Source organism: Miscanthus floridulus, chromosome 1 (genome assembly GCF_019320115.1).
Source record: "Miscanthus floridulus cultivar M001 chromosome 1, ASM1932011v1, whole genome shotgun sequence".
NCBI classification, from domain to species: Eukaryota; Viridiplantae; Streptophyta; class Magnoliopsida; order Poales; family Poaceae; genus Miscanthus; species Miscanthus floridulus.
This window is the reverse complement of record NC_089580.1, coordinates 176,923,424-176,949,738: the sequence shown is the minus strand read 5'-3', so window position 1 is coordinate 176,949,738 and position 26,315 is coordinate 176,923,424. Positions and strand designations below refer to the sequence as shown.

Here is a 26,315-nt window from a genome sequence, read left to right as displayed (position 1 = left end):
GCTGTCGACTGCCAATTTGGTGTTTCCCTCACTACCGGTCGCTGTCACCGCCACGGCCATAGCAGTAGGGGGTGGGGTTGAGTTTCCAAGTGGTAGAGTCTAATTCAATACCCCTACTAGAGTCCCCAATCTAGGTTATAGTTCGTGCTCACCTAGCTTGAACCTCTACCATGGCCGTTCGGACGTTGGCAAGGCCGTGTCCGCCACGGAGTGCCACCGACCTCGCTGTTAGCCAATTTTGTAAAATTATGCAGGAGTCCAAAAATTGTAAAACCAATTTTGTTAGGTTCCTAAAATCATGATCTATCTATTAGCGTAATTGGTTCATCTAGTTTTAAAATGTTCTAGGGTTGCTCTGATTATTTTAAAATGTTTAATATTGTTAAAATGTGAACTTATGGGAATTTTTGTGAGAAAATGGTGATAGTGTCGACTCTGAAAATTTTATAGTAAATTCATAATATTATTAGCTGCTCACTATAATTTTTGTAGCACCAGAATAATCATTTTGCTAGATAGATAATGATGCATGTTTTGAATAAATATTAAATCGATAGAATGGAATAAAGAAACAACCTGGGTTTGTATAACTAAAACACTCATTGGGAAATAACATCTTGTTCGACAACATGTATACGTGGCCTAGTACGTTAGTCACTAGAGCTAGCTCATTAGCGTGAGAGGCGTAAACGTATTTTAAGAGTTGTGGTTGCCATTGATTAATTACGTTTTCCACGTGTATCCACGAATGTCATAATAGGAACAACGATGGATCTAGAGTCGACCAGAGTAGCAGAAAAGATGGTGCCTTATTGATAGGGTTGCCATGATGGAATGCTAATATTTGGTTATATCTTACCTAAGCAAGCCCCGATGTATAACCCCTATTATTCTACACTTTAATTTATGCTTGTGCATTAAGTTTAAGGAGTTGAATGAAACCCACTTGCATATATATATATATATATATATATATATATATATATATATATATATATATATATATATATATATATATATATATATATATATATCCTATGAGTTTTACTAGTATGATAGGATCATGTAGATTGCTATGCTACAGGACTTCGGTAGAAGTCGAGTGATTGTCGGTCACTCACGAGAGATAGAAAAGATATTATTATTGTTATTATATTATTATCACCTAGAAAATATATATGAATGATAATTGGAGACCGGGCGGAATGGTACTTTAGATCTGGACTTGGTTTGGCATTCGAGCGAGGCTCGGGTTGCACTTGTTTCGCCTGTGTTGGTTAAGGACCTGCCGTTGCAATGGATGGTAGTCAGGTGAAGGTCATAGACTTATTATCCTGAACACATACTTATGTATGGGCGCAGGAAGGCTCATTGTTTTCTTGTGATGGGTTTTGGCTCTTTCCGGACTGACTGATTAGAGGCGGGGATGGTGGAGGTCTAAGCACCGCACTGAGTCTAAGGCTCAAGAGCAGGGGCTTGAAGTCCAAGTTTGGATGGGGACCTAGACCCCATGATAGGAGGGTAGTGGGTTGGTCCTATTTGTGCCTGGGGTACAAGCGGGGCATGTATTTTAGGGTACCCAGCTGGGATACATTGGTTCGCGAATTATCAGGTGATCCGATATGACTTGTCTACAGTCTAGCACCGTAGTAAGAACTAGAATATAAAAGGTGTAAAACTAGTTCTAATTGCTTACCACCTGCTTGAAAGTAGTATAGGTGCTTTACATAGAATGGTTAGTTAATGAACTAATGATGACTGCTAATAAAATTTGTTGACACCGTTTTTTGCACGTGTCAAAATAATCGGAGTGGACTAATCGGTAAGGGGAAAGTTATTGAATACTTTGATAGCCGATGAAAGCCAGCTTGTATAGATGGTTGCCGATAGTTAGTGGTGGTCGATGGAAAGGTTGACTTGGACTCAGGCGTTGCCGATAAGGTTGGAGGTGTTTTTGTCGATGCCGATGAAGGGAGGCTTGAAGACTACTGCCGATGGGACATGGAGTATGCCGATGAAGGGAGGCTTAAAGACTACTGCCGATGAAACAGGGAATATGCCGATGGGAAGGAGGACGGTGAGATTTCCATCGTAATTGAAGCGGACAGGGAAATAGATAGGAGTTGATTTCCTTTTCTATATTAGTTAGAGTATGATTCGTGTAAGAGTCACGTGTTTCCTTAGATATGGGATTGATGTCCTAGTTGTGTTCGGTTGTGTCTCTTTAGATCAGGGTATAAATATGGAGTAAGGGGCAATGTAAAAAAGATATATCAATCAATATCAAAACCAACTTTTACTCCTATTTGCATCTACTTTTCGGCGACTTCGTCAATTTGCATACTTTTTCTTTTTACGAGTTCTCATTGATTCGGCGAGCTGCATCGCTTCAGTGCGATCTTCGGCGATTCTCGAGTTCCGCGTGAGCACCTCTTGGCCGTGACTTCCGGGCGTATCGCTGTTGTCAGGACCAAAGTGTTCGTTTCTTCATCCTTGTCGATTAGCAGGTCAAATCGACTGGCACGCTTTGGATATCGATTCGGGTATTAGCCCTTTGTGTTTGCAGATCCACTTTTGCATCAACACATCTTTTGGCACGCCTGGTGGGACCAATCAATCAATATGTTCAATTCCGAGATCGATTCAGGGAACATTATCGCAGTATCAGAAGAAGATCTTAAGGAAGAACAGAGGCAGGCTATGGAAAAGGCTGTAGAAGAATACAAGCAGCTTTGTCTGAGATCATTTAGCTTGAACAAGAGTGGACAAGTCATCCAGAAGCAAGATTTGCCGTTGCCTCGGCAGGTTACCTTTGACTTCAATCCTGGTAAACTTCAAGAGATGGTTAATTCTGCAGTAAATCATGCTTTGATTAATCACTCCAGTGTGCTGTCCAATACTGTTCATAATGCTGTGGTTCGAACTCTCAAAGAAGGACAAGCAGCACCACATTACGTTGGGCCTGCCTATCATCAACCAGAGCCAGCATCTGTCAAAACTCCATCGGCTCCTTCGGCCGTTGTGGGTACAGAAGTTACTTCCCCTCCAGTATCGGCAGGTTCACCTAATATTCAATCTACACCGATACGATCAGATCAGGTACTACCAGGAGGGCGAATTCAGCTTAATACAGATCTATCGGCATCAGCTATGTCAGGCCCTGTGTCTCAGAATAGCCAGATTCCTACTAATTGGTGGGGATATGGCATGCCTCCGGAGTCATCTGCTTTCAATCCTAGATTACCTCAAGGGTTTGATGCAGCAGGAAGAGCGCCTATACCATCGGCCGTTTCGCCGATGGCTCAAGTGCCTCAATATGCCGCAGCTACTTCTGTGCAACCAACTCCAGGAGGTTTCCAGATGCCTATGGTTCAAACATTCAATTCAAGTCCATCGGCGAGCTTACTGCCGATGCAGCAGAAAGCCCCTGCTATGAGTCAAACTGGGGTTCAGTTCATGCCTCAAACCGGTTTTAATTATCCAACAATATCAGCAAATTACCAGCCATCGGTAAGTTTTGTACCGATGAGTTCTAATAATGATTGGTCAGGACAGTTACCTGTTCAACATACAGTTCAGCGAAATCAGCAGGTTGCAGGGATTCAACAAGATCATATGCAAGCTGGTTTCCAGAATCAAGCATCGGCAGCCCAGCCGATGAATCCTTTCCAACAGGCTAATGGACCACAAGTAACGGCAAATATGCCGATTGCTGGAGATCGTGGGCCACAAAGATATGTGGAGGGATGTCAGCAGGCACCTGTAGAAATTCAACCGGTTCGTCAGCAGGAGGCTGATGCTTTTTGGGCCGATAAGATAGCAGAAATTATGAAGGATCAGTTCGGGATAAAGCCCAAGGTCAATACTTATTCTTATCGGACTCCATACCCTCCTGCATACGATTTAATTCCTCTCCCAAATCGGTACAAGGTACCGGATTTCACTAAATTCTCTGGGCAAGATGATACATCAACAATGGAACATGTCAATCGCTTCATTATTCAATGTGGAGAAGCAGCTAACAGAGATGAATTAAGAGTTCGATTATTTTCATCATCTTTGTCTGGATCAGCATTTACATGGTTCATTTCATTGCCACCAAATTCTATTATTACTTGGGTTGATCTAGAAAAACAATTCCATAAGTATTTCTTTGCTGGAATCCATGAAAAGAAGCTTACCGATTTAGTAAAATTGAGACAGCGTAATGATGAATCGGTAGAGAGCTTTGTGCAAAGGCTACGAGATGTAAAAAATAAGTGCTACAGCCTGGTGCTGGATGATCGGCAGCTTGCCGATCTGGCTTTCCAAGGGTTATTGCCACATCTTAAAGACAGATATGCTTCTCAGGAGTTTGAAAGCCTCAGTCATCTTGTGCAAAGGATCTCTGATCAAGATACTAGGGTTTTTGAACCTAAAAAGAATTGGAGTAAAAAGGTATCATTTGTTGAAGAAGTAGGAGATTCTGACTCTGATGAAGAACCAGTTATCGGCTTAGCTGAGTGGGTTAAGAATAAAAAGCCAATATCATGTCCCTTTGGTCAAAAAGAGCCAGAAAAGTTTATCTTTGATATCACCAAGGCCGATAAAATATTTGATCTTTTGCTTCAAGAGGGCCAAATTAAGCTGTCACCTAATCATGTGATCCCATCGGCAGAAGAGTTGAAGAAGATCTTGTACTGCAAATGGCACAATGCAACTTCACACAGTACAAATGAGTGCAAGGTATTCAGGCAACAGTTACAATCGGCTATTGAATCTGGGAGGATTAAGTTTGGTACTTCCAAAGCCCAGAAGCCGATGAAAATTGATCAACACCCTTTTCCAGCAAATATGTTGGATGCCAAAGGAAAGACCAAGGTTTTGACGTCAGAGGCTGCTGAGAAAAACGCGTCAGTGGACCCCCAACATCGGATAACTACCGATGATGCAAAAAGTAAGGGTTTGCTAGGAGAAAGCAGTAGTTCCAAAAATCCTCCTCGATCTGGCATTGTGATTACTCATCGGAAGCAGCAGGAGGGTTGGCGTCAACGTAATGACCGATATCGACAACAGCAAGAAGTGAGACGTCGGGAGGAATGGAATCGACATAAAGATCATTGGAGATGTCCGTTTTTCATCCATTGCTGGGAAGAAGGTATTAAATTGCCAACTGTTGAAAATTGCCCTGAGTGTAATGGTTATTACGGAGTCAATCGCTCAGAAAGGAGGTTTCAACTTGGTAATCAGGGTTCGTCTGTCAATGAGCCGATCAGAGGCAGAGCATCAGTGCATGATCGGCTGGGGGGCAGACTTAGTGTACATGAGAGGCTTGGTAAACGCGCTGGATATTTTCTAAGGAATCAAGAGGAGCTTGAGGAGATGGCAAACGCAAGAGTTCCCGATGAGGAAATATTCTACAGGGACCCTAATATACGTCGTGTAGAATCAACTAGGACTTGTTATCAGCCGGTTTGGAAAACCAAGTTTCCTCGATGGTGCCCAGAGGGTCTGACAAAGACGCAGAGGAGGAGGATGCAACGTGAGCGTCAGGAGGATTTATACCAAGAGGAAAATTCCTCCATGAAAAGCCTGGTCGTCAGCAGTGGCAGGTAAAACACAAAAATAAGGGTCCATCGGCAGATGTTAATATGGTATTCATGTTGCCGATGGAGTTTTTGGCACTATCTGATAATGAGGAAGAAGTTGTTCTCTCTGATCAAGTAGCTCAGTTAACACTAGATCCAATGATGGCTGTTTTCGAGAAACCTACCGATGACGAGAGACAGCATCTTAAGGCTTTGTTTGTGAAGGGCAGAGTTGATGGGCAGCCGGTGTCTAAGGTACTTATTGATGGAGGGGCTGCGATTAATATTATGCCTTATGTGATGTATCGGAAACTTGGTAAGGGGGATCAAGACTTGACCAAAACCGATATGATGTTGAAAGATTTTGAAGGCAATGTGTCACCGGCTAAAGGGGCAGTGTGCGTGGAATTGACCATCGGCAGCAAAACCTTGCCAACGACGTTCTTTGTTATCAACGGCAAGGGTGCATATAATCTCCTTCTAGGGAGGGATTGGATTCATGCTAATTGTTGTGTTCCTTCTACAATGCATCAATGCCTCGTACAGTGGATTGGGGATAAGATTGAGATCGTCCCTGGTGATTCTTCTTATATCATCGCATCGGCAGAATCAGATACTTATGAGCGAACTAAATGCATATCAGGAGAAGCTTGGGAAAAAGAGTTCCTTAGAGTTGCTGATTATGAAATTCCACCGATCCAAGCAGTCGGTTCTGAAGAGGAGTTTTGATGGATAGGTTTGCCGATGATGGAAAGTTAGGTCAAGGGTTCACATCGGCAGATGATTTAGTAGAAGTAGATATTGGTGATGGTGATAGGTCAAGACCTACTTTTATTAGTGCTAAGTTAGATTCCAAGTGTAAGCAGCGAGTAACAGATTTGTTAAAAGAATATAAAGATTGTTTTGCTTGGGATTATACTGAGATGCCTGGATTAGACCGATCGATAGTTGAACATCGGTTACCTATCAAATCTGGATTTCGGCCACATCAGCAGCCAGCGCGCCGATGCAACCCTAATGTACTTCCTGACATTAAGGCCGAAATAACTAAATTAATTGAAGCAAAGTTTATTCGGCAATGTCGATACGCAGAGTGGATCTCTAATGTGGTTCCTGTTTATAAGAAAAATGGAAAACTTCGTGTTTGTATTGATTTCAGGAATCTCAACAAAGCCACACCAATGGATGGCTATCCAATGCCGATTGCTGATTTGTTGATTGATGCTGCGGCTGGACATCAAATTATCAGCTTCATGGATGGTAATGCAGGTTACAATCAAATATTCATGGCTGAGGAAGATATTCCCAAGACTGCTTTCAGATGTCCAGGTCATGTGGGGTTGTTCGAGTGGATAGTCATGACGTTTGGTTTGAAAAATGCCGGTGCTACTTATCAAAGAGCTATGAACTTTATTTTTCATGAATACATCGGCACATTAGTGGAGATCTACATTGATGATGTAGTGATTAAGTCTGGAGATATTACAGCGCATTTAGTCGATCTGCGAAAGATACTGGAGTGCACAAGGAAGCATGGATTGAAGATGAATCCTAATAAATGTGCATTTGGTGTATCGGCAGGACAATTCTTGGGTTTTATGGTGCATCAGCGGGGCATTGAAATCAGTAGGAAGTCTATTGATGCAATTAACAAGGTGATTGCTCCTGCCAATAAGACTGAATTACAATCTTTGATCGGTAAGATTAATTTCATTAGAAGATTCATATCTAATCTGTCGGGTAAGATCAAGGCTTTCAGCCCATTACTTAGATTGAAAGCTGATCAGGAATTTGTATGGGGAGTTGAACAGCAATTAGCCCTTGATGAAATTAAGAAATATTTATCAAATCCTCCAGTGCTAGTTCCACCTCAACATGGGAAGCCTTTCAGGTTATATTTGTCAGCTGATGATGCAGTTATCGGTTCAGCTCTTATTCAAGAATTTGAAGGGAAAGAACGTGTTATTTATTATTTGAGCAGAAGATTAGTGGATGCTGAGACAAGGTATTCGGCTATCGAGAAATTGTGTCTGTGCTTATACTTTTCTTGTATCAAACTAAGGCATTATTTGTTATCTGCCGAATGTACGGTCATATGCAAAGACGATGTGGTCAAGTATATGTTGTCGATGCCGATATTAAGTGGTAGAATCGGCAAGTGGATTTTAGCATTATCAGAATTTGAACTACGCTACAAATCAACTAAGGCAGTTAAAGGGCAAGTGATGGCTGATTTTGTCACTCAGCATTGTAACACTGGTGGATTCTCTGGGGATTGCTCCCTGGACACTTTTCTTCGATGGGTCCACATGTGGTGAAGGAGCAGGTATCGGCATTGTGTTAATTTCACCTCAAGGGAAGAAGTATGAGTTTTCATTGCCGATTGTTGCTACAGCAACAAACAATCAAGCTGAATATCAAGCCTTGATGAAAGGGTTAGAATTGCTGAAGGAGATACGTGCCGATGTTGTGGAAATCTTTGGTGATTCTATGCTAGTTATAAATCAATTGGCTGGAAGTTATGAATGCCGAAGTGAAGCCTTGATTTCGTATTATGAAAGGTGTTTGCAATTATTGAAAGGATTTAGAGATTTTCGTCTTGAACATATCTCTCGATTGCATAATGAGGAAGCTAATCGACTAGCTCAGCATGCTTCAGGGTATCAGCCTATTCAGGAAGTGCTAACATCGGCAGTTGATACCGATGACTGGAGGAAAGAGATTGTCGATTATTTAAAGGATCCAGGTAGAAAGGTTGAGAGACGTATAAGGTTCCAAGCTACCAAATATGTGCTCCTCGATGATGAATTATATTATCGAACTATAGATGGAGTTTTACTCAGATGTGTTAACAATGATGAATCGAAAAGCTTGATGGGTGAAATTCATGAAGGAGTATGTGGGGCACATCAATCGGCTTTCAAGATGAAATGGATGATCAGAAGGAATGGGTACTATTGGCCGACTATTCTTGAAGATTGTTTTAAATATTTTAAGGGATGCCAGGGGTGTCAAAGGTTTGGTAATATTCAAAGAGCGCCTGCGTCGGCTATGAATCCTATAATCAAACCATGGCCGTTCCGGGGATGGGCTATTGATCTCATTGGTCAGATTTATCCGCCATCGAGTAAGGGACATAAATTTATCCTGGTTGCTACCGATTATTTTACAAAGTGGGTTGAGGCAATTCCTTTAAAAAAGGTGACATCGGTCAATATGATTGATTTTGTGAAAGAGCATATTGTTTACCGATTTGGTATTCCTCAGACTATCACTACCGATCAGGGCACTATGTTTACATCAGGAGAATTTGATGAGTTTGCTGTGGGTATGGGAATTAAAATTTTAAATTCTTCTCCATATTATGCTCAAGCTAATGGTCAAGCTGAGGCTTCTAACAAAGGGATCATCAAACTCATTAAGCGCAAAATTGAAGAAAATCCTAGGAGGTGGCATACAGTATTAAATGAAGCCTTGTGGTCATATCGGATGTCATGCCATGGTGCAACCAAAGTAACGCCTTATCAGTTAGTATATGGACACGATGCAGTGTTGCCTTGGGAAATTAAGGTTGGCTCTAGACGAATACGTTCTCAAAATCAGCTGACAGCCGATGAGTATAATACTCTTATGAAAGATGAGTTGGAAGATGTGGCGGGTCATCGGTTAAGGGCTTTAGTTAGTATTGAAGAAAATAAGAAAAGAGTAGCTAGATGGTATGACAAGAAGGTGAAAGTAAAAGAGTTTGCCGATGGAGATCTGGTCTGGAAATTGATTTTACCGATTGGGACTAAAAGTTCAAAGTTTGGAAAGTGGTCTCCTAATTGGGAAGGTCCATATCGGATAAATCAGTCTATTCCTGGTAATGCATATATTTTAGAAACCCTCGAAGGGGTTGTGTTTCCCAGAGCGTTAAATGGAAAATATTTAAAGAAATATTACCCTAGTATCTGGACAGATGCATAAGAGTATAAGTGCCGATAACAGTACTATCGGCTGGAATTATGCAAGAGTATCAATGTCTTATAAAGTGCCGATACAATAAATAAGATTACACGTTCAGCAAAGATTGGATAGCTAATATCGCACGCAGGCGAATCTGGTCGGCTTCTTCCATTTCTTTGATATCGTCATCGGCAGCACCCTCCACAGGCTTGAGTTTCTTCTTCATGGCTAAAGCTTTGCGAGCTTGGATATCTCTTTCTTGCTGAAGGGCTTTGACGGCGTTGGGTAGCTGGCTTTCTTCTTGTTGAGCATGAGTTAAGGCTGCATCGATTTCTTTCAATTCAGCCAATAGAGCTGCCTTCCTTGCCGATAGATCCAAGATTTTCTGCTTAAGTGCAGCACCCGAAGTCTGCAAGTTGACGATGCCCTTGTGCTTCTCATCAGCGATTTGTTTCAGTTGTAGCATCTCTCCTTTAAGTTGAGCTTGAGCTGCTCTATCGGCAATGCGCTGAGCAGCCCGTTGATATTGCAGTTGACGGCTTTCTAAATGAGCTGCTGGGAAGAGTATTTCTTCAACATCGGCAGGGACCTGGCCACGAATTGCTTTGAAAATTGCCTTTGCGGGGTCCGAGTCATCTACCAGTTGGGCGGTACTTTGCTGTAGCAAGTTCAGGAGGGTTTCCAACTTGGATTTAGTCTCTGCCGATATTGTTCCCAATGCAAGGGAAGAACTTGTTTCCTCTCCATCGTCGTCAGAAATGTCAATGGCAAAGGAAAATAGGCTGTTCGGAGAATCTTGTTCCTGAAAGAGAGACAAGGAGATCAATCAGGGGTAGGTATGAGTATTGTAAAATCAGATAGGTTAATCGGTTTACCTGTTTCAAGGCAATTTCCTGTGCTTGACTGGAGGAAGCAACCTGGGGTATGTCGTGTGGATCGGCTGAGCTTGCCGATGGGATATCCTCTGTGACTTCATCGGTGGTGGGTTCTTGAGGTATGATGACCGATGATATTGGGGCAGATGTAGGGATCGGCATAGACCTTTGTCGTTTTGGCTGTGCTTCAGTATCTGTTGAAGCTTTGCGCTTTGCTTGGACATCGGCAACGATTGGCTGGGGGGCATCGACACTTGATTGTGAAGCTTGGGCATCTGGTACGTTTGCCGATGTACCCAATTGTTGCTGCAAAACAAGTGTAAGATATGATATTTAACAGATAAAATGTAGAGTCAAGAAGCTACCTCTGAAGGAGTGGTGCTTGATATCGGCGGAATTGCCGATGACGATCCCGTAGCAGCTCTTACCCCCTGATGATTAAGGTTAATATAGTTTGTGATCGGCATAAGTGAAAATAAACAAGGTTGTTACCTTAAAGGCTTTGACCAAGGTTGTAGCAGCGGCCGATGGGGTAGCCCTGGATGTAGCCAATTTGGACTTAGAAGTGATGGTCTTAGTAAGAATCTTCTGGCGGGTCAAAGCGGCTAAGGTGGGAGCGTTGTAGCCGATTGGCGATGTTGGGGAAACAGGCCGGAGGTTGAAGGGTTTCCCACTTTTACTCACCGATGGTGCTGGGTTGTTAACCTGTTACAAGGGAATCAGTTACTGATAAATGAAAGGAAAAGCAGAAGGGAGTTCAAGGAAACTTACCGCGTCGTCAGGGATTGCATATTCAGAATCGATCATGTGCCGATATGTGTGAACAGAAGTCGCGAACAGTTGCTCTTTCCACTCTCGCCACCATTGCTTGTATGACTCGGTGATGAAAGATATTGGTGTCCAGGTGGATATATCGACATCTGTGGTATCGGCATCAGGAGAAAGTTGTACTACCTTGTTCCAGTCTGTTCCGCAGGTGATTGTTTCCCTGGGTTTGATCACATCGGCAAAGCAGAGTTTGATTGGCAGTTGCCCAAAAGCCAATTGGCGGGATACTGCCGATGGGTTGTAAAATTCATATGTAATGTTGGTGTTTTTCCCGCTGCCGAATGTGTTTACTGGAATTGCCCTGGGAGTGATAATAGCCATCATAAGCTCATTATCTTGATTCAGAGTGTCATCGGCAAAGTTGAAAAGAAGGGGGAATCTGTTTTCTTCGTCGATATAAGGTACCCAGGCCCTATGATCACGAGAAAGACCATTATAGAAGCTTTGAAAGAATCTGCCGATTTGGTCTTCGTTGGCTTCTGTTCCAGGGAGGACGATTATGGCTTCACCAAAATTGAGGGGTGAGCGTGTTGCCGATTCATCATCCCCGAGCACATAATCTTCAGGAATTTCTCGTGGGAATTGTTGAGCAAAGAAGTCCCATTGCAAACGTTTGTGCATATGGGCATTCAGCCACATGTTGATGAACCACCACGGGCCTCCCAGGTTGCCGATGGGTTCGCCAAGCAGAAGCTTCTGAGACACTTGGTGAAGAAGATGATAAGTGGAGCTTAGAAGGTATCGGCCAAGAGGAAACCTTGCGCCATTAGCTAGAAGTTCAGCTGCAGGGAGGAAGGCGTTGGTTGGTCCTACTGATCGACCACAGAAGATAAATTTTTCTAACCACATATTCAGGAATGTGGCATGTTCCCTCTGGCTAGGTGTCCCGGTTTTCTGGTATTCTTGAATATATCCTGTCCAACCGCCGATGTTACGGGTATTCACTCTATATTCAGGCTTTCTACCATAGATGGAGCCTTCGTCGGCAGTTGAGATGTCCAAGCCAGTAAGCATGTGGACATCGGCAAGGGTAGGAGTAGCTGGGCCATGTCCAAACATAAAAGTATTGGTTGTATCTGACCAGAAATAAGCAGCTGCAATTATCATTGATTCATTTTTCTGCATATCGGCAATAGAGAGCCTGATACATTGGTCTAATCTTCGTTCTGCCCAGTATACTTGCATCGAGTTATTAACTCTCAAGTACCAGTCTTTCCACCCCTTGGTGGTTTTGGGCCAAGATCGGAATGTGTCTTTCCACAAATTCAGAGAGAAATTTTGGGCTCTAAAGGGGATTCTGTTAACCTCTGCATTGATCAGATCGGTTGGATCTGGGTTGCCCATTGGTCCGAGGCATTGGACGTGCGGCTGATCGGTTGGGATAATTAATTTGTTGCGCAGTTCCTAAGATTATAAAATCCAGAGAATAGAAGAAAGGGAAAATCACCAACTGAATGAATTTGCGAGAAGATCAAAGTAAAGGGTAATGGAAGTGGAGCGAACCGCGGGAACGTCGAAGTTGATGGCCATGGTCTTGAGGAAACTTGAAGTTAGCGCCGGAGAAGGGTTCTTCTTGGTTGAGGTTGCGCGGTTGTTCGTCGGAGTCGCCGCCGGAGAGAGAAAATGCCGAGGATTGAGGGCTGAAGGTAGAAAATGAGGGTTCCGGAGAAATCTATTTATAAGTCGCCCGGAGTAAGGGTATTTTGGACTTATCTCTATGTCGCGCGCATATAGGTCGAGACGGTTCAGAAGGATATGGTAACTGTTCGCACGATAATCAGGGGATTGTATAGATGAGTTGATGGCAAGTAATCATGACTTGAAAGGGATATCGATACAGGATATTTTAATTCTGAAAATGGCAGCGTTATAATCTTGTCGATGGGTTGTTGTTTCGGTATCTTAACCATAATCAAGGCAGGAGTGGTTGGAGATTGTGCGATATTTACTGAAGTGTGTGAATCAAGATTAGATTTGATTTGATAACAGATCAAGTTTTGGCTTGGAGAGTGAGTTACGGTAATCGGGCGAAGGCAAGCGTTATCTGGAGTAAATTTCGGAGCATTAATGGTTTTATACTCCGAAATTGGGGGGCATGTGTTGACACCGTTTTTTGCACGTGTCAAAATAATCGGAGTGGACTAATCGGTAAGGGGAAAGTTATTGAATACTTTGATAGCCGATGAAAGCCAGCTTGTATAGATGGTTGCCGATAGTTAGTGGTGGTCGATGGAAAGGTTGACTTGGACTCAGGCGTTGCCGATAAGGTTGGAGGTGTTTTTGTCGATGCCGATGAAGGGAGGCTTGAAGACTACTGCCGATGGGACATGGAGTATGCCGATGAAGGGAGGCTTGAAGACTACTGCCGATGAAACAGGGAATATGCCGATGGGAAGGAGGACGGTGAGATTTCCATCGTAATTGAAGCGGACAGGGAAATAGATAGGAGTTGATTTCCTTTTCTATATTAGTTAGAGTATGATTCGTGTAAGAGTCACGTGTTTCCTTAGATATGGGATTGATGTCCTAGTTGTGTTCGGTTGTGTCTCTTTAGATCAGGGTATAAATATGGAGTAAGGGGCAATGTAAAAAAGATATATCAATCAATATCAAAACCAACTTTTACTCCTATTTGCATCTACTTTTCGGCGACTTCGTCAATTTGCATACTTTTTCTTTTTACGAGTTCTCATTGATTCGGCGAGCTGCATCGCTTCAGTGCGATCTTCGGCGATTCTCGAGTTCCGCGTGAGCACCTCTTGGCCGTGACTTCCGGGCGTATCGCTGTTGTCAGGACCAAAGTGTTCGTTTCTTCATCCTTGTCGATTAGCAGGTCAAATCGACTGGCACGCTTTGGATATCGATTCGGGTATTAGCCCTTTGTGTTTGCAGATCCACTTTTGCATCAACAAAATTAAATATAAGGACGCATGTTTAGTAATGCTCCTGCAGATGCAATAAACCCTTAAGCCAGATATCCTTGCATATCCTTAGAGTCTTTTCTTTTCTCCTAACGGGTAAGTCTTACGGAGTACAATTGAGTACTCAGGGTTTGTTCTACCCTGTTGTAGGTGATAGGCGGATGCTAGAGCTGACACTTGTGTGCGGGAACCTCCTGGTGGGCTCAGTGAGGATTCCTTTACGCTGCGATCATAATTTTTATTTATAACTCTCACTAAATGTTTTTATAAATAGAAATTTTATAATCTGGTGTCATAGTTTATATATCAATGCTTCATCATGTCATGAATAGATATTTATTTCTGCTATAACTCTAATCATATGTTTATATTTCGCTGTTAGATTAAATTGTTCATAACTCTGATAACATGTTTATATTCCGCTGTTATAATCAATAAATATTATACTCTGATGTTGTATGGAAAGTGATGAAAGAAATGACTTAAGAATGTTGTAAGCTTTATTCTCTCATTTGTGATCCTGATGGAAAAATATGGATTTTTGGGTTCTCCCTTGGGGTGTGCTCGACGAAACTACGTAATTTAGTGTCTTCCCTTGAGTACTTAGTGTCTAATGGAGGATAAGTACTCCTAGGAGGTATTAGATTAGGCGGTTCTGCCACACCAACTGTCGGCATTTCGAGTTGCCACCGGCTAGTAAATTTGTAATATTATGCATCTGGCTCGGATGGTGTGCTAAGAGGATACGAGGTTTATACTGGTTTGGGCAGATTGTCCCTACGTCCAGTTCATGTTGTTACTCATGTTACTAGCACTGAAAGTTCATAGTAGGGGTTACAAACGATCGAGAGAGGGACAGTTCCCAAGTCTCTGGTGAGAGGAGCAAACGGGTGCCGAGAGCTCGGTCGCTTCCCGGCTATATGCTTATGTGTTCTGATCAGTTCGGGGTTCGATGGGTTCTAGTTCGAATCAATGCGATGTGTTGCGACGCCCCATATCGGACGCCCTGCTTTCCTATTTATAGGCCAAGGGAAAGCATGGGTTACAGTGGAGGAAAAAGAGGAGAAGGAGAAGGAGAAGGAGAAAATGTCCTACAGGATCGCTGGGTCCTTCTTTTCGTTCATGCGGGCCCGTCGACCTTGTAAATGTCAATAGGGATAGCTCCACGTCGTGGCCTTGTCCATCATTGGTGCCATGCGCAAGCGTCATCTCCCGATCGTGGCGCTCCACTCCATCCTAGCGGACATCATGGTGAATTGACATGCCTGTCAGTGCTCATACGAGGGTTAGGCAGAACAGCACTGGTATGCCCAACGTTGTTCCTAATGTGAATCCCTAGGTATGGCCCATCATAGCCACGGGTTGTATCGGGGCATGCCGGTCACCTCCCTGTTGTTAGAGCTTTGACCCAGGCCCATTTGCTTAGACCTGGAGTGGTTGGTGGCAGTATGGGTCTTCGTCAGGTGAGATGGATCCCTTGGCCTCAGGGTTGGTCGAGGTGGAGTCCCTTCCCTAGAGGCCAGGCGAGGCGGAGCTCACCTTTAGAGGTTAGGCGAGGCAGAGCCTATGGCCTTAGTGTCAGGCGAGGTGGAGCCAGCCCTTAGAGGGTGGGCGAGGCGGAGCTCGCCCTTAGAGATCACGCAAGGTGGAGCCAGCCCTCAGAGGTCGGGCGAGGCAGAGCGTAAACCCAAGGGTCGGGCAAGGCGGAGCCCACACCCTAGAGGCTAGGCGAGGTGGAGCCAGCCCTCAGAGGTTGGGCGAGGCGGAGCCCATGGCCTCAGTGTTGGACGAGGCGGAGCCCGCCCCTAGACATCAGGTGTGGTGGAGCCCACAACCTCAATGTCGAGCGAGGTGGAGCCCACCCCCAGAGGCCGGGCGAGGCAAAGCTTGCGCACCTAGGGGTCGGTTGGAGCTATAGTCACGCTCTTAACTGCTCGGATGAATCAATTTTCATGGTTATTAGCTCCTCCTCTTCGGGTACCCTAGTATTGGTCCCCGACAAGTAGTACCCACACGTAATGTCATTCTATTGAATAGAGAATCACAAATATGTTGCTCAACCAAACAAAAACATAAGAAATCAGTGAAACGACCTAAAACTAACATATTGGGAAGTTGTTTGGGCACTTGTAGAACACCTCATATTTCTTACTCTTGCACCTTATTATCACCTAGATGCCGCACTTAGGGCAATTGATTCGAGGCAAGCCAATGATTTGGTTCAAGCCTGCGATGTGCTCGATCGTGCACTGGTGGAACGATGTAGGAACGGTGCTAGCAAGGCCACACAAGGGACAACAGCAAGGGGGAGGGAGGACACCAGAGCAAAGGGAGCACACTGGCGCCTGTGTGAGATCTAGAACAGGAAAAGAATTGAAGACGGTAGTTGGGGGAAGAGGAGAGACGGAAATGGATAAGAGGCGTCGGTAGGGGCAAAATAGACCGTATGCATATACAAATACCCCTTCATATGCCTATCAATGGCCCCAAGTCATCTATAGGCGTAGAAAATGGCACATTTCAGCTTTAGCAAGAATTCCAATGGCAATGGCATAGTTTCTTGAATATTTATAGTGCGCTTCAAAAACTATGTTCTTAAACACATATGTACCCTGATAATCAAGCTGAGTGAATTTATGTACTACCACTTGGACAATGTAGCGAAGTGAATCTAAACTCTCACTTGCCTGATCAAGTAGAGTAAATTTATGCTTTTAGTCAACAAGATAAGTGCCATTTGCTAGGCCAATTTTACCAGAATAGTTTGGGTTCGTTTATTTTGGATGCGAACAATGGCCTTTTCTATTGTGAGAAGGTGAGGCAGAACCACCCAAAATAACATGCTTTCAGAGGTGCTTATCTTCCACTAGACACTAAGCACTCTGAAAGTTAGCTACATCAGACAGTTCCGTCGAGCACACCCTAAGGAAGAACTCGAAACAATCCATGTTTTACATCCAGAATCCAATAATGAGTACAAGTTTACAATACTTAGTCCATTTCATACAACAAGAGTTCTTAGAAATTATTTATTATAATACCAGAGTTCAGAGTGCGATAATTGAACAGTGGAATGGAAATAAACATCTAGCGGAAGTGATATAAGGATCCATCTGTGCCCACCAGAAGAATCCTCCACACAAGAGCTACTCATCAAGTTGCACCTGCAACAGGGGTAAAATAAACCCTGAGTACATAATGTACTCACAAGACTTACCAGACTAGTGAGAATCATTTCCCGACTCTCAAGGATATGATGGGCAATATGGGTTTGATGTTTTCTTTTTGTTTGCGAAAAGCATTACTAGAAGTACGTCCTTAAGATCAAGTTTAATTAGCAGTCATGATTACTTCATTAGCTAACCATTCTAGGTAAGCACCTGTTCTACTTTCAAGCAAGGGTTAATCAATCAGAACCATTTCACCATCATTCATCTTTCAGTTCTTACTACGGTGCTAGACCATAGCCAAGTCATACCGTCTCACAGAAACGGTGATTCACGAACCAATGTATCCCCACTGAGTACCCCAAAATACATGCCCTGTTTGTACCCTAGGTACAAACAAGACTAGCCCATTCCACTCTTGTCATGGGGTCTAGGTCCCCGCCCAAACTTGGACTCCAAGCCTCACACTTAGGATCCGATCTCAGTATGGTGCTTAGACCTCCACCTTTCCCCACCTCCAGTCAGTCAGTCTGGAAAGAGCCAGAACCTACGACAAGAGCATAACGAGCCTTCCTGCTCCCATAAGCAAGTATGTGCTCAGGATAATAAGTCCATGACCTGACTACCATCCACAGCAACGGACGGTTTTTAATCGACACAAACAAGAAAAATAGTATAACCAAGCTAAGCCCCGTTGGTCGCGGGACATAACCTGTTACACCCACCAATACCCATACCATATCCCTGCCCTGTCTCCATTTTTTCTTTCATCATTTTATTATGAGGGTAATAATAATCCCCTATTGTGAACAACAGCAGATTACTCACGCTACCGATGACCTAAGCATAGTATTTACTCAAACCTGCACTAGTAAGACTCTTAGGACAAGTGTATCAATGCATGTGGTTTCCATAAAATTCCTGTAACGTAAATGCACAACACATTTATATATGGTAAATTATAAAATAGAGGTTATGTATCGGGTCTTGCCTTGGGTAGGCATGGTGTCAGCTGAGTCAGTCAGTGGTGGCTTCGGGACCTCCTCCTGCACGAGAATCTCCTCCTCGTACTCCTCTACGATCTCCTCGAACTCGTGATCACCGGTGGTCACAATCTCCGCCAACTCGTTCTGTACATGCATGCGATGATGATGCAACACTCAGCATTTAGGCAACATCAACTCTTAAACTAAGAATACACATACTAAGCTACTAAGCTAGCTCTAATGACTAAGATACTAAGCTAACTATCATCTTTACAAAGCAAAGTGTTGGGTTCAACTAACAAACACCTAGCTTTACAAATGAAGGATATATCTTTATTTCTATTGATGATTTAATGTATATTGAAACAAAAAGCATTTAACTACCCTAATGCTTAGTCTATTCTAAAGCTACAAAATTATAGTGAGCACATAATAATACAATGAAGCTACTATAAAAATTTCAGGACTAAAGCTATCACTCATTTACCACAAAAATTCCTACAATAATTAACTTAATATTATTAAGCATCCTCAAATGATTTAATAGCTCCTAATGTCAACATGCACAAACATGAACTAAATTCACCAACATATAGAGCACAATTTTAGGAACCTAACAAAATTTGTTTCACAATTTTTGAACGCCTACATGATTTTATATTATTTACCAAAGATCGACTCAAAAATTAAATTAGAAAACCATTGCTAATTTCTTATGAAAAAGAAAACTAAATCTCCCGCGTGGCCCACTGGCGCGGCGGCCCATGGCGGGGAAGTCCCGTACGTGTTGGCAATTTTGCAAAATAGACCTCGCACTTCTCCTGAATTACAACTAAGTCCTAACACTATTTCCCCTTCTCACAAAACTTCTCACTTAACCCCCTGGCTTTCCTGTAATTCCCCCACGCGCACCCTCGGCTAACCCGTGCCTGGTGGCACGGTGAGCGGTGGCATGGGGTGGCCACGCTGGCCACCAGAGACCCGCACTGGCTTGTCGGTCAGGCCAACACTCAACTATGGTCCAATCGCCTACACCGAGCAGCAATGCAAGACGGTGGGAAGCACTGGAGCGAGATGCGGTGGCGCGCGACCATCCGCAATGGTGACGTGACTGCTCCAGTGACCTAGGACACCTAAGGACCTAACCAGCTAGCGAGTGAGCATCAGTAGACTACCATGGACCTAGCCAAGGTGATGGTTGGAGAAGAGGATGATGAAGAAGGGTTGGCCATGTGTGGCCGAGCCATACGGCGGCACACCACGGTGACATGATCGTGTCAGTGATGACGGGGAGGTGGTAGCGGTTTGGCTAAGGCACGCAGGATGAAGAGGGAGTCAAGGCGATACTAGTGGTGTAGGTAAATTGGTTCGGAATGGGCGGTAGGAGGGCTGCCCTCGACCATGGCCGAGCGTGGCCTTAATGGCACGACAGCGGGAAAAAACTCCAAATTGGAGCTTGGCCTTGCACGGTTCAAAGCTGGGTGGGGTCGAGCAGCGAGAGGACATTATGTTGAAATCGTGGCTGCACTGAATTGAATGGAGGTGATCGTTCGCTGGGTAATTTGATGGCGTGGCTCGATGACGGCAGCAGATCGAGAAAGAGAGAAAGAGAGAGACGGGGCACGGCAGGTGGGCTCGGCTCGGCCTCACCTTGGTGGGATGCGGTCGGTGTGATCGTGGGGGCCCATGCACAGGCGCTGAGGACAAGCGTGCGCGTCCACGATCGGCATGGCCCACACGACCGTAGTGCCATAAATGGCAAGGCGACGGCGAGCTCTACCACATGCGCGTGGCTGCGGCGAGCACCAAACTGGGCCAGCAGCGGGGCAGGGTGCAGAGGAAGGCACGGACATGACGGTGAGGTGACAGCACCTGTAGCGGCTATGTCGCAGCATAGGGCGGGTCAACGGTGCAGCGTGACAGCCCACATGCCCGTGGTGGTAGAGCGAACGGTAGCAGCGTAGCACGGCGTCGTGGTGGCATCAGTAGTGGCAACGCGAGGCAGGGTAGCCATGCGCAGACGTGACGATGATGTGACGACGCCGATAGTGGCTTCGTCGCGGCGCGAGGCGGGGTAGGCGGCCGCAGCAGCTCCGCGTGGCGGGGCCAGCGGCAGCAGCAGCTTCGCGCGACGGGCCAGAGGCAGCTAGGCTAGCCACGCGTGGCAGCGCACGCACGCGCGACCAGCACGACGACGTCGAGCGCCCGAGCTAGGTGACCGCGTCCACCCGGCGAGTTAGGCCGAGAACGTGTCGTGCACGTATTTTAAAGCACCTATAACAACTAAACGGTTGTTTCTAGACCTAAACCATCTTCACCATGCTCAAGATGGCATATGAGGCTACCAAACTGACCTAAAACATAACACCTATCCTTAACCCGAATTCGCAAAATAAATTGCCAAACATGGCATTGTCTAGCTGTCTATATACTTAAAAATCTTCTAAATCTATGAGTTGAATTTCTAGGATATTAGAAATATTGGCTAGCAATGTTATTTTTCTACAGCAAGTATTTCATTGTCATCTACCAAGTTTATATTCCAAACTTTATTTAAGCGCCACATATATGTTCTATAGTATTTTTGTTCAATAAAAATTAGTTTTAAACCCTACTTGATACATATCAGTTATGGAATAGCTTATCATTTAACATTTTTATTGATCATTTGAAGTTACAAAAATGTTATCTACACCTTCCATCACATGTATTATCACATAAACATGATGCTCATGATATGGTTTGGTAATTTATTTAGGGCGTTACACCGAGGGTGTTACAGAAGGTCCCAAGTACTTTTTTCTATTTAAGAAAAAGAAGAGGCTTAAATGTGAAGCATGACCATTATATAATTAATCTAATGATATTTATTTGATATCATAAATATTAATATTTTTTATCTATAATTAATCAAACTTAAGATACTAAAACGTGATGATAGTGTCTTGAATGGAGAGAGTACTAAGATTGAATCTGAACTCTAGAGAAAAATAGGGTTTCTCTATCGGTAATGCTCCATGTAGGGCGTCTGGACGGACAGACGGACCAGACCGCACTCCGCCTCCCGCACTCCATCTTATCCAGCGTCAATCGTCAGTCCGCTTCTCCAAAAAAAGAACAGTGTTGCTCCCTTCTCGAGCGCGAGGCTTCTCGCAGTGGTCTTCTCCAGTGCGGCAGCGCCACATCCGCTCCCATCCCACGCTGCTCCGCGCTCCTCTCCCCACTCCGTGCCTCATGATAAGGCCGCCAGCCCAACTCTGCCGCGCCATGACCCACTCAAGTGTGCCGCCACCGCCATCCCCACGGCGCACACCATCCCCGCCTTCGTCCCCTGCCACTCCAAGCCATGCTCCGTCCTCCACCGCGCCTAGGCCAGGCGGCCAAGAGAGGGGGGGCGTCGCTGGCTGGGCCTAGGCTAAGCGCAGGCACAGCTTGCCGCTGCCAGGCCGCGCCACCATCCTCGGTCGCTGGCTTGTCGGAATTGGTCGTTCCCCCGCTCTGTGTTGCGTCGTATGGAAGAAGAAGGGTGAGAACCACATATTGCACGAGTATGTTTCAAATGTTTTAGATGTTTCAGAGGTGTGTTGCAAATATTGTATATCGATGTTGCAAATATAGATCAGGACGTTGCACATGTTGTAATGGCTATACACGCATGTTTCAAGTGTATGTTCTAAATGTTTCATCTGTTCCAAATGTATGTTGCAAGTGTTTTATCTCGATGTTGTAAAAGTAGATCTGGATGTTGCATATACATGCATGTTGCAAACATATGTTTCAAGTGTTTTCAAGTGTTTCATGCGTATGTTTGCAAGTGCTTCATCTGGATGTTGCATATGTTTGCAATGGTTTAAAAAAATCAGTCGTTTCGTAAGTGTTCAGACAAGAGTGTTTCATGTGTCTTCTTTTGTATGTTACAACTGTTGCATCTAGATGTTTCAAAAGTAGATCGTGTGTTGCACATGTGATGCGCGTGGGAAGCGGCTAATGGCGCGGGCGACGTTCGGGGCGGCATGGGCGACGTCTGTAGCGGCGCAGGAGATGTCTGGGGCAGCGCGAGCCCACTGCTGGTGCACTCGCTCGCGAGCTCGACGTGCTAGTGCTAGGCGCTCAATGGCTCTCTGTGCGGGCACCGTCCAGACGCTAGCGTCTGAATCGGACGTACGGGCGCTAGCAAGTCCGTTTTCCAATTGCGATCCTAAACATTTTCCACTTGTTCCTAGTCCTAGCAGATTTTAATCAAGTTTGATTTCGACTTGTTGAACCTTCTAGCCCACAGGTGCTGGAAAATCATCTGAGAGCGTAACTTTTGTCACTAATGCTTTGTGGTGGGAGAAGGTCGATGTGGACTAGTGGCGCTACCATTACCTAGTTTGAGATCTTGATCACCAGGACCAGGCGGCAGTGGATACTTTTGCTTCCAAACCACCTAAATTCATCTCTCAGTTTCACTTGTTATCTTTTTCTTTTTTTCTTATTTCTACGTGGATGAATATTGACGGCACTCTTCTGAGACATCTAAAATGTCGGTACAGAATTCCATACTCTTACTGCTACTACTAATAAATTCGCCCCGACAATATATATGATATCTTTTTTTTCGAAAATACACAGGATATCTTTTTTTCCCATTAACACCCGCAATATAGTAGTATAACATTATTGCGAAATAATCCACATTAAAATGTGGCAGTCAGTTTCGGTAGGTAATTTATTCGCTGCTTTATTATGGATAGCATTTCTGTTATTTTATGAGGCGGGGAAACGGAACTGCGGAAGCGCTCCCTCTCCTCATGCGGTCATGGGCATTTATTTACGTATATATAATATTTTTTCCTATATATACTAGTGCTAGGTTGCTAGAGGGTCTGATGTTGTCATGCATGGAGCGGTGGTTTTGGGCCCTGGCGTGCATTGTGTGAGGTGTCAGTTGAGGGATTTACGGGGCCTCACCAGCTCACCTCCACCAAAAAAAGATCCCTAGTACGAGTAGTATATAAATAGGATATACGTAGGAGAAATCCTTTGCCAGGACTGAAGAACTGAACGAGGACGAGGAGAGGGACCGAGGGAGGAGAGGCATCGCTCAACCTTGGAGCTCAATCTGGTAAGCTATTCAAGTATTCATGATTCGTCCCCTCTCTCTTCTCTCTTCCCTACTGCGCTTTTTCTTATCAATCATGTTCTTGCAAAATATGAAGGTTTATTTCATCATTAGTTGCGGCTACGGCCGCGGTTGTAGTTTAGGGGGTGTTTGGTTCCAGGGACTAATTTTTAGTCCCTGTCACATCGGATGTTTGGACACTAATTTGGAGTACTAAATATATTCTAATTACAAAACTAATTACACAGATGGAGACTAATTTACGAGACGAATCTATTAAGCCTAATTAATCCATCATTAGAGTATATTTACTGTAGCACCACATTGTCAAATCATGCACTAATTAGGCTTAATAGATTCGTCTCGCAAATTAGTCTCCATCTCTGTAATTAGTTTTGTAATTAAAATATATTTAATACTCTAAATTAGTGTCAAACATCCGATGTGACAGGGACTAAAAAATAGTCCCTGAACCAAACACACCCTTAGTCGCGCAATCGAATATTCGTTTCTCCATCTCTGTTTCCCGCAGAAGCTGTTCGTCCATGCAAATATGCAATTGAAAAATACAGATTCTATGATTCTATCAGTTTCTGAACGTAGTAATCAGGAATTGGGGCATCGATCCTAGAATTGAGGGCAAGGTTGAATTCTCTCTTCTCTCTTGGAGGGTTGAAGAAATCTATTATTAATTCAGAGAGCCAGAGTTTCACCCAGCAGATGCTATCCGTTATCCGTTTATGTTGGAACAGAATTGTTACTGCATGAGATGCGTCAATAGCTTACAGTTCTAGTAGCTCTTGCATCTTCGCTGATCACTCACTGCCTGTACTGTAATATGCCCTGCCAATCTAACCACTGCACTGTTTTTTTTTTCTTGTACAGATGGAGTACTCTGTGATGCCCAATTCCTGAATGTTCAGAGTTGAAACATGCATATGGTCCATTCTCTTTCTCTCATGTGAGTGAACAACTTAGCCCCAAAATATAGTTCTCTGAAACATGGGTGACATTCCGGAGCCAGAAGCTGCCATGGCCGTGCCGGAGCCGTCGTCCAGCCTGGCACTTCGAGTCTTCTACCTGAGGGTGAGCAGGTGCGAGGTCGACGAGTCCATGCTGGGCACTCTCACCCTCACCCACACCCCGCTCACTCCCGACACCATCCTGGACGTGAGCGGCGCCGACCGCCAGCCAGGCATCATCAGCAACGGCAACGGCAAGGGCAGCAGCGTGTCCTTCGCCCTCCGCCGAGACCGCGCCGACAAGAGATCGGAGGAAGCCACCTTCGTGTGCACGGCGACCGTCAGGGTGTCCGGCAGCGTGCGGTTCAAGGTCCAGAGCAAGGACGAGAGTATCGTCGTCGGGATCCTGGAGGTGTGCGACTGCGACGTGGACAGCAAGGGCTCCACCACCAGGAGCTGGGTGATGAAGTGCCAGGTGGCGACGCAGCGCGGCTCGGGGTTCCTGAGGTGCGGGTGCGGCGGCGGCGGGGAGAGGGATGACACGAAGCCGCCCGTGGTGGAGGTGTACGTCGTAGGCGTGTTCCGGGGCACGCCGGTCGTGTTCACCAGGGCCATGCAGCTGCGGTTCAGGCGGCGGCGCCAGGTGAAGGCGTTCATGGACCCGATCCCGGAGTGCGGCGAGCAGGTGGAGGACATGAAAGAAACGCCTCCCAAGCATCACCCAGAGGTACGTACAATCTGATTTGTTATCACAGTGCGCTCAATTCTTTTCGTCCTTCGTTGAATTCAGAAAAGTTTTACTCTGAAGTCTTAACTCTGCTGCGTGTCGCGTGCAGGAATCGGAATCGGATTACAGATGCTACAAGCCCGACCCGGACGCGGACGACGACGACGACAGCCTCTACACGAGGTCCGACGGGGTTGACGACGGCGAGGAGTACAGCGAGCTGTCATGGTTCACCGCAGGCGTGAGGGTCGGCGTCGGCATCAGCCTGGGCATCTGCCTCGGCGTCGGCATCGGCGCCGGCCTGCTGGTCCGTTCGTACCAGTCCACCTCGAGGACCCTCAAGCGACGGCTCATCTCAAACCTGCTCTGAAACGACCACAACGTGTAACGTGAGCGCTTATCCGGTGGCTCCAAAACCTTTCCTGCCTTTGATGCAAAAGAAAAAAGAAAGAAAGATATGTAGATGCTGAAATGTTGTGCGCTGTGCCGAATGCACCCAAGTACTCGTAATATTGTACCATATCCTTGTGCAGTTGGTACGAGTATGGTGTATATGTTGGCGGCATGTGTGACAGTGCCATGGTGATGCTGCCGTGCTTGCCTCTTCCGACGACAACGAGGCGGCGCACACTGGCAGCAAGCGCCTGCGTTTCAGGAGAATTACATCACGTGTGGCATGTGTTCTGACTTCTGACGGAGCTGCCGGCGGGGCCCACAAGAAGAGAGAAATGAACTCTATTCGTCCCAAAATCCATAACTTTCTGAGGTTTAAAATCATCTAAAAGAGTAACATTCTACAAAATCATGTACATGCAAGCATTTGGATCACTGAACTAAAAATTAGTCCGTCGTCAATGGACTGATCATGAACTTATTTTTTTTCTAATAGATTCTAATCATCAATCAGCCTATCTTATTTCTTGTTGGTCTATAATTAACAGGGGAGTGCTGAGGTCTGCCGTCTGCGAGGCTGTGACGAACTGAAGGAGCGTTGTCCGAGCCGCAGCCACGGACGGAGGTCGAAGAAGATGCCGATCTCTATTCACTTTTTGGGCTGCCTCATTTGTGAACTGTCCATTATCTAAAATTGGGCCTGGCCGATTAGCTCTGTTGGGCACTGGCCCAAGTCAAGAAAGCGATAACAGACCATCCTAGAATTAACGATGCTATTCTTTTTATTGTAGGCAATATACCTGTTGACAACGAGGCGTACGGTCTCATCATTCCTAAGAT

General features: G+C 45.0%; 2 protein-coding genes across 3 annotated transcripts; one reads left to right on the top strand and one right to left on the bottom strand.

The window, feature by feature from the left end:
* Positions 1 to 9,338: 9,338 nt before the first annotated feature.
* Positions 9,339 to 11,792, bottom strand: LOC136503377 (uncharacterized). Its single transcript, XM_066498475.1, has 5 exons — positions 11,159 to 11,792; positions 10,880 to 11,092; positions 10,753 to 10,818; positions 10,388 to 10,693; positions 9,339 to 10,314 (listed from the first exon to the last, which is right to left on the bottom strand). The coding sequence occupies exons 1-5, from the start codon at positions 11,537 to 11,539 to the stop codon at positions 9,619 to 9,621; spliced, it is 1,662 nt and encodes a 553-aa protein (XP_066354572.1). The 5' UTR covers positions 11,540 to 11,792; the 3' UTR covers positions 9,339 to 9,618.
* Positions 11,793 to 23,170: 11,378 nt separating this feature from the next.
* On the top strand, positions 23,171 to 26,315 carry LOC136503361 (uncharacterized protein At1g01500-like). Of its 2 annotated transcripts, XM_066498467.1 has the most exons (4): positions 23,171 to 23,396; positions 24,279 to 25,082; positions 25,192 to 25,471; positions 26,024 to 26,315. In XM_066498467.1, exons 2-3 carry the CDS (start codon positions 24,396 to 24,398, stop codon positions 25,450 to 25,452), a joined length of 948 nt encoding a protein of 315 aa, XP_066354564.1. In that variant the 5' UTR covers positions 23,171 to 23,396; positions 24,279 to 24,395; the 3' UTR covers positions 25,453 to 25,471; positions 26,024 to 26,315. The 2 variants fall into 2 exon arrangements, with proteins under 2 accessions (XP_066354564.1, XP_066354557.1); XM_066498460.1 differs by lacking the exon at positions 26,024 to 26,315 and having other exon boundaries at positions 25,192 to 25,554.

Bases quoted from the DNA above. Each gene is read 5' to 3' on its own strand.
- LOC136503377 (XM_066498475.1), bottom strand. From the start codon at position 11,539: ATGATGGCTATTATCACTCCCAGGGCAATTCCAGTAAACACATTCGGC. The intron at 10,694-10,752 runs GTAGCTTCTTGA...CTTGTTTTGCAG, and splicing joins CAAGCACCACTCCTTCAGAG to CAACAATTGGGTACATCGGC. The intron at 10,315-10,387 runs GTAAACCGATTA...TCTCTCTTTCAG, and splicing joins AGGAAATTGCCTTGAAACAG to GAACAAGATTCTCCGAACAG.
- LOC136503361 (XM_066498467.1), top strand. From the start codon at position 24,396: ATGGGTGACATTCCGGAGCCAGAAGCTGCCATGGCCGTGCCGGAGCCG. The intron at 25,083-25,191 runs GTACGTACAATC...TGTCGCGTGCAG, and splicing joins CTCCCAAGCATCACCCAGAG to GAATCGGAATCGGATTACAG.